This window comes from Thunnus maccoyii, chromosome 12 (assembly GCF_910596095.1).
Source record: "Thunnus maccoyii chromosome 12, fThuMac1.1, whole genome shotgun sequence".
NCBI classification, from domain to species: Eukaryota; Metazoa; Chordata; class Actinopteri; order Scombriformes; family Scombridae; genus Thunnus; species Thunnus maccoyii.
In genome coordinates, this window is record NC_056544.1 from 27,579,965 (window position 1) to 27,593,933 (window position 13,969).

A 13,969-nucleotide genomic window follows, 5' to 3' on the forward strand; every position below is an offset into this window, starting at 1 on the left:
TACTCAGTGTATTTTTAAAGAAAAACTTGCTTTTCACTAAGCAAATTCAGGCAGTAGATTATAGACCTTCAATAAAAGTGCACAACACATGATGTGCATTACATTCTCAGGAAAAGCCTCTGACAAAACAACACTTGGTGTGCTGGCTGTGAAGTTATTACACAGGCACCCTGTATGTCGCAGTAGGGGAAGACCCCCCCGATGGGTATTTGTTCCCACTCTGCGAGAGCTTTGTCCTCCTCCGCAGCTCTTCTCAGAGGAATGACATATGTGCAGCGGCATCATGGGTTTCACAGCGTCCTTTAATTCAGATCTATCTGCGTGATATGTCTGAGTTTCCTCTTAAAACTTATTCAGTATTAAATGTGCGCGGCGACCAGTGACACGCAGTCATCTCGGTGGAGAGCCGTTACGTGCTGTCATATACTCAAGCTCTCTTTTAACTTATTTATTTTTTGGGACCGCCACAGTGTGTAACGACCGTCCCTTCCTACTCTCCCAACATAACATCACTAGGCGTGAAGTGTGTGTACGTGCAGCTGCTGTGCGCACCTGCGCGCCGTGTGGTATCATCATCTACTCACACAATCGTGGTTCAATGAGTTATTTTGCCCCCTTGTTCCTGCTCTGCTTACATTTGGGACTTTTACAGTACATTACATTTTACAGTACAGTATATTGGTCTTTATTTCAAAATGTATTTTAACATTGTAATCCTGCTAATAATCCCCATTTTTACTAAGTGTATCCCATGTATCCCGTTACTCTCCAAACCTGTGATAAGTCACTGTCCATGCATGTTTGTGCTCACACGTTCCAACATAACACATAAACCAGTGACCCATCTGTCATTATCACCGACTGCACAGAGCCGAGGACATGTCGGACCTCCACCACACCACGCTGTTTCCCAATCGATGCCTGTGTTGTGAGGGCGGATAAAGATGCTTAAATGGAGCTCAGGCAGCACGAGGTGGAAGCTATGATGCTGAATTATCAGCTGATAATTAGTGGCAGGTAGTAGCTGCTGTGGTAACACGTTTCTTTTTACTTTTTGAGGATGAGGTGCGTCTTTTTTCAAACTAGAAATATATAAAACCAGCATCTGTTACGCAACTGTCATTCCTCCAGTTACAGCTTTTGTGTTGGGAGACACAGTACAGTACATTTATGGGTTCAGCCACAACAAGCCATGTTAAATATATGTTGAGTAGTTTCTATTGTTTTAACTCGCTGTCGGTACATGTGGTGTTTTGTTTACTTGATGCCCAAACCATCGGTTCAGGGTGGCATAAGCACCATATTCTGAAGTGGAAGCACCTGCAGGTTCACACTTTTGGTTCAAACTGACCACAAGATGAATTTTAATAACTTTGGTGATCCTCTGACTTTTCCTCTAATTCGACCAAAATGTCAAAAATTTACTTGCTGAACTAATTACATTCCCATCAGCCTCAGCAGAACTTTATGTTTAGTGCTAATTAGCAAATGTTGGCATGCAAAAACACTAAACTAAGACCTGATTACCTGATGTTAAAATTGTCACTGTGTGCATTTTGCTGCTGCTTGTGTTCAAAGCACCAGCAGTGTCTGTGCCTACAGTTGGTCTCCCATGTGGTGACGGCTCCTCGTCACCTGCTGTATGACACAGGTATAACAGGTTGTGGCCACACTGAGGATTTCATGCACTACTGAATGTTGAAATGTCCACAGTGACAGAATCTGCAACCGTGTCACAAATACCAAACATGTTTGATTTGTGGTGAATCTCTGCAGAGCCAATTGTGTCACTCACAGCGGGTCATAATGAGGCGCTGCCAGGTTTTGTATTCTGCCTCGTTCCCTCTGAGACCAGAATAACCCAACTGGAACTGGAAAAAAAATTAACACACAAATCTTAAATGCAGATTCTTTTTCCGGGTTACAGGTACTGGTACGTACCGCCTCCAGACAGTAGCCAGATACTCGCACTCTCTTACCTTCGTACACCTATTCAGCTTTACACGTCACCCTATGAGCTGCCAGCGATCAAAACGGAAGCATAACAACCTTAAACTGTATTGAAAACGCACTTGAGTTCTGTGTTTAGCTTTGAGCGGCGCAGGTGGTGACTAACTGATGTGTTTCCCCCCTCGGTGCTGAGACAGTTCAGTTTTACAAACCTTTGGATCTGACTCGACTCGACTCCGCTGATGCTCTCGTACAAACTCGCTGCCCTCCACCATTTCCTGTGAAAGTCGAATCGCTGCCTGCGTACCGAGGAGACCGCTCGAGGGGCTTTCGACCTCACCGGATTTGTTCATGTGTCAGAGTCAGACAGTAAACTCGGTGCCTCGGTTAGCCTGTGGATAACAGTTCCTGCCGCCTGCAGACTTTAGAGAGACTCACTGCTGCAGTTTGGATTTTGCATATTGTTTTGCATTTTGATTTAAACCTGTATTATCCCCAGGTCACTTTCCCTCCAGTTGTGTTTGTATTTTCAACATTCGTCTGTCACTAAGCATGAAATACTAGAATCGCTTCTTTAACTGAGGCAGCCGTCCAGGATTGTGATAAATATGCTCCTGTACTCTCTGTGCACACACACACACAAGCATGCACACACATACTTTAGAGGACATTACATTGACTTACATTCATTTCCTGGAGTCGTACCCTAACCATAACCACTACTTGCCTAACTCTAACCTTAACTTTGCATCATGGAGACTTGCTTTCTGTGCCCATAATGTGACCGTGTACACAGACTTTTGTCCCCCGCAACACGACTCACAGCTCTCAGACAGGTGTGGGAACAATGACTGTAAAATGTCTTTCACATCAAACACCGGAGGAGATGAAAAGCAGAGAGAAGGAGACAACAGGGGAGTGAAATGGAAGAGAAAGCGTAGTTGGTAAGAAGCTACTGAAAGCACCGTATGACGCAGATTGATTCGCTTGTGTGTGTGTTAGAGAGAAACACCTAGTAAGAGGCATGCACACTGGGTTTTCCATCTAGCTCTGAAATAAATATTTTCTACATTCACTTGTAAATAAATGTCACACTTGTTGGCGGCTGTAACACACCAGTGATTCAGCCTGGTGTTTGTCCGGTTTGTTTAAGTTTTTCCAGACTCGCTGTCAGGAGTTTCTAGATTGTGTAGAATTTAGTAGAAGAAGAAGAAGAGAAACTTTAAAAATAAAAAAATCTCAGGAAGTATTAGTATTATTTTGCAATGCCTGACTGACAGGTGACCTTGTGAAAAAGAGCATTTCAGTGTGAGCTGATGTCACAGCTCTTTGATCCACAGATGAAAACAAAGAAATGCAAAAAAAGCAAAAGAATAAAGTTTCAGGACGGGAAGTTGGAGCTTTCCGTCACCTCTACTGGTGTAATGCTGATGAACGACTAAAGGAAGGTGACTGAAGAGAGCTTTTCATCCTGAATGTTTTATGTTTTTTTTTTTTTTTTCTGGAAAGAGCTGCACCTCGCTCTAAACAAAGACGTGTACTTGGCGATGTGTTCTGATGAACTAAATAAATCACAGCGGACTAAACACACCTCGGCAGGTCGATTAAACATCTCTGCAGCGAGCAGATATTAAACAGCCAACTGTTGCTACATAATTATTTTTTTATTTTTTGATAAATTAGTTTCCGTTGCCATTTATTACATAATGCTTTCAACAAAGGAACTTGTCAAAAAATGTTTTGTGATGCGGCAAGTTCAATATCCTTTTAACACTACTTACTAAATGTGTGTGAGTAAGATGCTGTTACTCCAAACCTGTTGGTGCAGCTCAAATGAACTTTAGTAAAATTTGCCTGTTTGGTCTGATTATGCGAATCTGAAGTCCATCTTTGTGGGCGATTTTGGTGAACTGACCCTTTAAGAATGACTTTTATTAGGGACTGAGCCCAAAAGGCAGAAGGGTGAGGACGTCATGTGTTTGTTTGTTTCTTTCTTTATTATTAAGGGACATCACACCTAAATTTGACCCCCTAAACATGTTCAAAAACTCACCAAATTTGGCACGCACATCAGGTCTGGTGAAAAATTCAATAAAATGTAAAAATTAACCCCTAAAGTGCCAAAATGTGCTCTCTAGCACCACCTATGTAACTAAAATGGCCGCCACAGCCCGTAGGAATGTTGGCGAGAGATCGAACCAAAACTCAATTATTCGTCTCATCAAGACCTACAAATCATATACTGACACCCCTGACCTAAATCCAACAGGAAGTCCGCAATTATCCTTTCAAAATAAGATTTTGTCCCAATTTTGGCCCCCGAACAAACGCTATCTCCTCCAAGGGCGTTAATGTAAGGGTTTTCAATTTACTGATTAAAATTCAAGTGAATGGGCCCGAAACTTGCATAATTTGTCAATCAAAGTTTCAAAATAAAAGCACACCACACTTGTAAGAAATATCCCTCATTTTTAAAAAGCCAAATGATCTGATCCCGACTGGGCCAGAGTGCAAGGTCCAATGCTGCTTGCAGCTTTAATTCATTTTGAGCCTTCTTGTAATTTTTCACAAATCACAACATAACAGGCTTTGTCAAGTATTTAGACATCCTGGTTACATATAACCTTTGTTTTAACAGCATTTCAGTTACTATGTCTCAGTATGTAGTTAATTTTTGAAATGTTGTCATGTTAATTATGGTTAATAACAGTTATATGTAATCTAGATTGCTTAAAAAAATTCATTTTTTGTACAAATTGTCTTAAATGTTTTTGACCAACAAATCCCTAAATCAGTTCTTACTGGTTGATGTTGTTAGTCTGAGGTTAAAGTGCCTATAATTGATATTTTTATTTTTAACAATGTTTAAGCTGTCAATGTGTAATGTGCTGTTTGTGGCTCCCCTCGGCTTTATGGAGCTTTATAACAAGTTTCAGCTCATTGTTTATCTGTCCGGCTGCAACTTTTACTGTTTTGGTTCACTCTCAGCGCTCTCATGGCGTCATTTTCAGCTGCAGCAGGCAGCTGTTTTCAGAGAAAAAGTTCCAAAAAGTCACTGTACACTACCTGCTCAGCACCAAACACCAAACAGACACAGTTAGCTGGAGACTAAGTACACTTGACACTATGACGCATCGGTCCAAAGAAAGCCCTGCAGCGGCTGCCTTGGAATCCACGCAGATTTCATCGGAAAAACGAAGGAATGTCCCTGATTGTTGCTGCTGTTGGGATGATGTGCTAAAGAGCCAGATATTTCCTTCAGGAGTTGGTAGAGAGCAAAGAGAGTGAATATTGGACTTAGATTCACCAGGTGGACAGAAACACGACTCCAAATTAATGATAATGTTGCTCCGTAACTGCTGGATGCTGGAGCAGTGAAACCAAACCTATGATCTAAAACAGGCCACGTAGAGCCACAAAATTGCTGATTATTCTCTGTAGGCTCATAACTATAAGGTAGCCTTTTCACAATAATTTGATTTATTCTTAATATTAAAAACTACATTTGTTTGGAAATGATTTCTCAGCATATTTTAACTAACTACAGTCCCTCTGCATGACTTTTTAGTTTTCAGATTGGTTGCTTTTACACGACAGACTGGACAGACTATAAACCAGCTGACTATAGTCCAAAAATGGCTATCCTGTAACGGAGAAAAGAAGCATTCCTTAAATACTTAAGTACACTTGACATTATGACGCATCATTCCAAAGAAAGCCCTGCAGCGGCTGCCTTGGAATCCACGCCGATTTCATCGGAAAAACGAAGGATTGTTGCTGCTGTTGGGATGATGTGCTAAAGAGCCAGATATTTCCCTCAGGAGTTGGTAGAGAGCAAAAAAAACAGAGCTGAAAGAGAGTGAATATTGGATTTACATTCACCAGGTGGACAGAAACACGACTCTAAATGAATGATAATGTTGCTGAATGAGTAAATAAGCAACTGTTTGCCAACAAGTTCAACATATTAACTTAAAAGTTGTGTTCACACCTTGTTTCTGTTGCCCCCTAAGTAGCCAAAAAGTCAGTTATTACAGGTTTAAAAGACGATGGTTTCAACATCACTTCACTCTTTAGACCACGGCATGAGACAGAAGTATGTTCTTAGTCACAGAACTTCACAAAACTCTGCTGTGTGTTAGGAAAAAAACTTAACTCTCCTCCTTCAGTTTGAGCTTGTGTTCAGCTTGGCTAATTTACTTTGGCATGTGACTGACGCGCTGACTGTGAACACGTTCTTGCCAAAGCCGAACACTAATCTGCTATCCGCTGCGTTTGATGCACCAAAAAGCTGTTGAGCTGAATCTTCTGGCTCTCGGTCGGGCATTGTCCTCACGCACGTGTCTGCTTTTTGTGTTGTCTTGATAACGGCCAGATTCGCCTCATGCCAGGGGATAAAGGGCCACAGTCTGGGAGGATTTGGGTGAGTGACAAGCAGCGGAGGAATCTGTGCCCTTGGAAATATTTCAAATGCTGTTTATCCTGTGATTGACAAGATAAAAAAATGAATTAACACATAAATTAGTGACTCCACAGTGTGATTTTATACAGAAACGACACTTAATAACACTGATATTCTGATTATTCACACATACGATCATTTTCCTGTTTCATATTAACACTGATTTTTACATTAAAGGAATAGTTCAGCATTCTTTCCAAGAGGGAGAAACAAACAAAAATCTGAAGTGCTAGTTTACTTACTTTATTATTTCAGGTCCTGCTATACAGTAGCCATTTATTTCTTCTTTAAAGTCAGAATAATATTATAATACAACACTACTCCCATGATATTTCTCTGTCATCTGTATTGTATTTATATCTCATGACATTTATCTTAGTTAAATATATGCAGTGCTAATTTTCAGTGTGATATTATAAGGACAGGGAGAGTAGGCAGAATATTCATGTCACACCCACGTCGGGATCATCACACCCAGCTGGGAGGTGTTGGCCAACGTACACGACTGAACACAAACTGCTGCTCCTGCAATATCGACCGCAGACGAACTACTGACTTCTGAGTTATGCTTTTAAACCTTCGTGACAATTTGAACCCCTTAATCTCAAACTTAGACCTCTGTCAAACCACACATCATAATTATTCTCCAACATCAGCGAGGGATAAGCATCAGTAAATCCACTTTAAAATCAATGAGAAAAACACGCTCCTTATAAAATGAGATCTTAGTTCATATTGATCAAATTTTTTGACTTTTCCTGCAGTAAAATGAACCCAGTCAGTCGTTTTACAGCTACATTCGTGCCTATGTGTCAACCGCAGGAGCAAACGCAGCGTTCTTTCCCAAAAACATAATATTACAACTTGATTTCAGTCAGAATGATGTCACAAAAAGTCACCTTGCTGACACTATGAGGTTTGGCTCAATCAATACATTTTTCAACATTACTAAGACTCAGAATGTCCCATCAACATGGTTCTTATATATATGAAACCCTGACAGTCTCCTCTATCTATTCATATATGGAGATTTGTGCTGTATTGGAAACCATTTTATTTTTTAACATAAAAAGTCCCCTAGAGCATGTATAGTGCCACTCACATGTAAAATTATGGCATTTCTGAATAGCCTAACTCGTCTTGAGAAAAACAATATATAGCACATCTGGGTGACACATATAGTGACTCTGCAAAAAACTTATAAATAAAGGAAATTAAAACACAGATTTCTGATAATAACAGGAAACTATAATGATTATACCTGCAGCAGATCACACGCTAAAAGCTACTAAATCATAAGATTCAGATTTTACATTTTTAATAAAAAAAAAGTATTAATTCTGCTGTAAATAACTAAAACCACACTGGTGTTTACATGTTTTTATGCCAATGAAATCAGAATATTCCTCATGAATATTCCTCATAATGTAACCAGACTGGAGTGTTTACATGAGTCTGTATTTCTGCCTTAATTGGATCATAGATTCAGATGGATATACTGTATACATACACACAGGAAGTGCAGTGAAACACACACAGTAGACTGTACATGTTGTTGGATCATTGATCACATGTCGACTAAAACGTCTGCAAACTCTCACACACCTCAGTGTTAATATTCATAAATGTTGAGGATTATTTGTTGTTTGTTCAGTGTTGTTTGGCAGAGCTCAGTGTTTCCTCTGTTGGATTTATAAGGCTCACACACTATTCATTCATCTGCTTCTTCTGGTTAACACACACACACACACACACACAGATAGGGAGATAAACAGGCAGGAAGTGTTGGGTGGTTGGTCGGTTGGTTTATGCAGCTTATCTTGTATTCATCTGTCAATCATAACCTTGACTTTCCCTCCGTGTATCAGCTGGAAATACTTCCCTCCATCACTGACTTTAACTGTATATACAAATTATGAACAAATTAATGAATACATACATGAAAATACACATGAAATTGAATTATTCTCTCTCTTTTTCTCATTGTTTAAAAGCATTAAGCTCCTCTAAACTTTATTTCATTATTTTTTTCTGTTGTCTAAAACTTTTACAGTTTTCGTCATTGCTGCTTTGCTAATTTTGTTATCGTTTATCTGTAAAATGTCAGTAAATAGTACGAAAATGCCTGTTATAATTTCTTCAAATGTCTTGTTTTGTCCAAACAACAGTCCAAAACCCAAAAATATTCAGTTTACTTTCATGTTTGACAAAGAAAAGCGTCAAATCTTCACATTTGAGAAGCTGAAATGAGCAAATTTCTGGCATTTTTTGCTTAAAAAAGACTAAAATGATCATTCTATCATCGATTAATTTTCTGTTAATCAACTAATCGACTAATCATTGTAGCTCTAATTTAATGGACACTTTTTTTTTAAAGGTACTTTAAAGAGTGATGATAAGGTAAAACTTCAATAAGACTTTAAGATGAAGGTTGAAGGAATATATTTATATATATATTTATTTATATTCAGCTAATTGTATCTGAATACAATTAGCAAAGTAAGTAGTTCTGAGTAGTTTCTATATCAATTTTAGAAATTCATTTAAAATATTTTTTTTAATGAAAATGAGAGTCATGTCAGGTAAGGTCATTTCTGGTCATCACTACAGATTAAACACTAGTAACTTATTTCAATATATATTAAACTTTACACGCCCATACACTATGTTTTTATATTTACAGTTAAAGTAACAATTTGACTTGTTTGTAGACACATTACGTTACGTTATGTCAAAGTCTCTCTCCACTCAAAAACATGTTTCTTCTTGTTCCTTCAGCTGGATGTCGTTCTCTTCTCTGTGCAGAATGATGTACATGCAGAGTTTGTTTTCACATTCATCTGCTGAAGGGGGAAAGTTTCTCTGAGCTCAACTCAAATCTCAGTTTAACTTGTGTAATTACGAGCATGATTTGTGACATCACAACTAGTTAGGAGCCAGTCGTGGTCCGGTGTTCAACTTACACAAGTGTGATGTGGAAGCTAGAAGCCTCCAGAGCACAAACACTGATAACTTTTGAATATACAACTATTTGCAAATTCATAGATTCTGGGTTTTACATTGAGGGAGAAGGAGGGGATGTAATTTTAGGGATTTTGGTGATAGATTGTGTGTGTGTGTGTGTGTGTGTGTGTGTGTGTGTGTGTGTGTATAGAAAAACTACATCGGACACAAATTATTCCAAGCAGAGTATTTTTATATGTCTGAAAACATGTCTAGAGGGAATCTTTAAATCACTCATACATGCCACACGTCTGCTCATACGAGTGGTTCTTGCAATATATTGAAACTGAAATTGGGTCCCCTGCAGCTTTAACGTACAAACTGGATTCTTTTTTCTTCTTCCTCCATAGGTCGACAGCCGACATCCGAATTGTAACCTCCTGTTGGAGGTGGAGAGAGACCACGTCGAGTGTGAGAAGATGCTGAGGCAGGACCAGGCATCCGGCAGCCATAAAGGTCACGATCACTCAATGAACTACAGCTAGAAACTTCACTTCCATTAGCAGCAAAGACAGAACTTGTAAAACTTTGCGGATTATTTATCAAAGCAAGTGTGCAAACAAGAAAATTGGTGTTTATCAAACACTTGGGCTGTTCAATATGAAAATCCCGTGGCGTGAGTTTCAGCGATGATTTTGACCACATTAAAGTAGTCAAATGCAACAGAGTCATGGGAACATTTTTTTAAGCATTTAAAAATCAATAAAAGACAGCTGCATATGATGCAAGATTTGAATCACGGTATATAATGTTGGGCTACCATACGGATTTATTGGAATAACGAGACAGGCAGCACACGTGTATTTCTGTGTAAATCAAGCTAATCATGCTAAATCATAACCTATTTTTCAAAATTTCATTTTAAACATTAAAATCAGTGTGTAAATGAATAAACAAATGAAACAGTTTAAAATAGATTCACGGCATTGCCTGCTATGAAATAACATCTCTTCTTCAACAGGATACTTCTTTATTTCTCTTTAAATATAAAAACTAATAAATAAATATAAACAATAATAAATTAACAAATGAAATTATGTGGAATTATTTTTATTATAATTGTTTTAAGATAAAAATAAAAACAGTGGGTCTGGTAAAATATAAAAATATATTAAAATTAACAAAAATATATAAAATTAGGAAATTAAAAGCTAAACACAAATGTTGGTGTTCCAACAGCGGCTTTGTCCAAAGATAAATAAATAAAGATACAGTATGGAGTCAGGTGATAGTTATTTAATTGTTGCACTTTTACACTATTTCAGAATAACAGACAATATACATGGTCAGTAAAGTCAGTTCAAATTAATGATACTGAAACATAACTATAATTAATGCAGATTGATTACAGACAGAATAGATCCTCTTGATCTCTTATATTAAGCCATAAGTGATCAGTGATGCAGAAAAACCATTTAATCTTCCCTCTAGTAGACACGATAACTTAATTGTCGAGTTGGTTTACCTGCGATTAACCTGATATGTATCAGTAAAGAACGAGAAAGTAGTAGTGAAATCCTACTACCACAGTTTGTTTCATGGTTTGTTGACGTAGCCTTCAGAGTCTACAGAAGTCTTCCGAGTGAGAACTGGCCAATCAGGACGGAGTGGGCTCATCGGGAGGGGGGTTCTTAAAGAGACAGGAGCTAAAACAGCCTGTTTCAGACAGAGGCTGAACAGAGGGGCTGCATAAAGATAAATAAGGAGTTTATTTTAACTGTAAATCATGCAAAGATAATCCAGTAGAGCCCTAGATTAGAAATATAAACCTGTAAATGTGCATGATATGTCCCCTTTAAACACTAAACTGTGCATAAGCATGGCTGATAAATGAGGCCCCTGAACTGGATCTTTAAATAGAAAACGTGGAGCAGAAACAGAGTCTGCAGACTGAAAGCTCCAGCGTATACATACAAGTATATACACATTGTATGAACATTTATTCATACCTCTGCCATGCGAGGACGTGAGCAGTTTGCAGGTTGCAGTTTAATCCCATGTTTTGTATTCTGTCCTGTTTTTTCTAAACAGAAATGAAAAACCAGCAGCTTCCAGTCCAGTTCAGAATTCTCTCTTTTACTCAGATGCCCAGTAAACATTCTTCCATTGAATATATATTGTTAGGACACTGAGAACCTGCATAAATTAGCTGGGAATGTTTTCCAACTAAATCATATCTATCTGTGTATATTCTTATAATCTATTCTAACGTGCATCTATTCTTGGTGCAACGGCTTGCTGGAGCGCAGGCTCACGTCTATGATAAAAATGCATTCACTGCATTATTTCACATTCATTTTCATTCTGTTGAAAGTTAGAGTCTAGACCTCGGGTACATGAATAATTTATGTGACTTTTGGGGGCACAGTTAATATACAGTAGCATCTTGGCAGTTATTTGTACTGATACAACCTGATATATTACTGCATTTTAAAATTAAACCTTGTCACAATTGTTATATAAGTCATATTCTCTCTATTCCTAAATGCACAACATATTCATTTCAAGGACAAATGCACATAATAAATAAGACTTATCTTTTAAGAATGTAAACTATCAAAACTTAAGTTTCCACACAGCCCTTACTGGATTTGTTAGGATTTTCTTTTTGTTTGTTTTACCAAAGTAATTATATATTAAACTACATATATAGAGATATAAAAGCAATATTTAGTTATGTGTTCATTAGAAACACAGAAAATAAAAATACTACTTTGTTTGTTCTGAAACAGAATATACTTAAATCACATTGCTGTCAGTCTCATATTTTTTGGTGAGGAAGGTCAGAATATGACTTTTTTTAAAGGAACAGTTCAACCCATTTTGGTTTTGGTCTTTGTTCTGCATCATGGTAGTAAACCTGGCAACCTCACTGTGAATGCAAGACTTTGTTGTTCATCAGTAAATAGTTTCAGCACATAACTCACACTAAAACAGAATTTATATTTGTGTACTGATTAAACAAACAAGATACAACCTAATTAGTGAGCTTTATAGGTGTCATTTTTCTCATTTTGGACACAGCCAGATTAGCCTTTTCCCCTGGTTTCCAGTCTTTATGTTAAGATAGGCTTACGACATCCTGCCTCCGAGCAACAGTTTATTTTAATCATGTCCATAGTCTTTGCCTAACATTAATCAAGTTTTAGTTTTTATCTATTTTTTTAAAAATCAACTTTAATCATAGAGGTGGCAGATTAGAAATTTCTTATTTTAGTCATTTTTGGAAATGTTTTATGGTTCCTACTGGCCAAAGTGGGCGATCGGCTTTAGCCAAACCCCTCTAAGTCAAATTGAACCTATGATAATTTTTTAAAAATGTCTTGCCTTTATTTAACAGTCAGTGTTGAGCGACAGGAAACACAGGGGGTGTGGGGGGACATACAACAAGGACGCCCCTTTCTGTTGTAGATTAAGAGGTAATTTGAAAGATAATTGATTTTTTCCTTTTAACCAGGGTCTTTTAATCACAGTACGCAAAAATACTTCATACTTCTTGATTTAAAGTCAAAGCCAACATTTGTTAAATTTCACTTTTAGATAATGAAGAGCTCAAATTTAACTATTGTACACAAGCACATCATGATTGACTCACATGTTTGGGACAGTAGACATTAGTGTTTCTCTTCAACTGTGATTAACAGTTTTATTAAGATGTGAAGATTTTTGTTTTCCAGAAATGTAAAGATGTAACACCTACCGCTACTTATCAATTCTTGGTACAAACGTAGAATCCACTAATAAGAATCACTGAGTTTATCAGCAATCTGAAGTTTTAAATTTAATAAACAGATGCTCAGAAGTTTGGAAGGTAACTCACATATATTGTAGTGACGATCAAATGTGCTGTAAAAAAGAAAAGGCTCATTTTGGATGTAACCCAGTACTTGTTTAATTATCCCAGCGCTGAATTGACTAAACATTTTATAATTAAGACCAACTGCAGGTCTAATTTAATGAAAGATCCAATTAAGTTTGAACTGAGCGGAGGAGACGTTCCATTTACCTTCTTGCAGTTTTATCCCTGCATCTACCTGTAAAATGAAACATACAGTAATGTATTTACTCCACACTGATAGTCTTTTCTTTAGGGAAAAGCTCATTCCATTATTCTTTTTTAAAAGTCTTCGGCAGACTTAAACTTCCCACGAACACAGCTGTATTTGCCTGAGTGTTTCTACAGCGTTAACAAGCCTGACTTTCCTTCCTTCCGGGGATGTGAGCTCTGGACGCTTGAGTCACCCCTGCTGTGTTAATTAAAGCTCAATGACATGAAGTAGAGCAAAATAATAACATGGCTCAAATCCTCTGCAGGGGGAAAAACTGCTGGGGAGAGCAGTTTTCTTACAGTTTTGTTTTATTCATTCAATCGAGCAAATGAGGCTCGCAGGAATTCAGATTGCTGTACCATTATACAAAACAGTTTACATTTAGCTTGCTCAGCCTCAGTGGGAATCAACCCCCAACATGACAGTATCACTTGCCTTGTTCTACACATTCAGCGGCACACAGGACTCAGGTTTCGACATTTTGTTAAATTCATAGGAATCTTAT

At 37.9% G+C, this 13,969-nt stretch overlaps 1 protein-coding gene across 5 annotated transcripts in view; it reads left to right on the forward strand.

Moving 5' to 3' along the window:
- vipr2 (vasoactive intestinal peptide receptor 2) overlaps positions 1-13,969 on the forward strand; it is a 118,468-nt gene that overhangs the window by 43,715 nt on the left and 60,784 nt on the right. For 4 of the 5 annotated variants that reach the window (XM_042429568.1, XM_042429569.1, XM_042429570.1 and 1 more), the window contains exon 3: positions 9,766-9,871. In XM_042429568.1, coding sequence (XP_042285502.1) covers positions 9,766-9,871 — 106 coding nt within the window. Of the gene's footprint in view, positions 1-3,361; positions 3,399-9,765; positions 9,872-13,969 lie in introns of those variants that run through there. The other variant, XM_042429571.1, reaches the window with a different exon arrangement.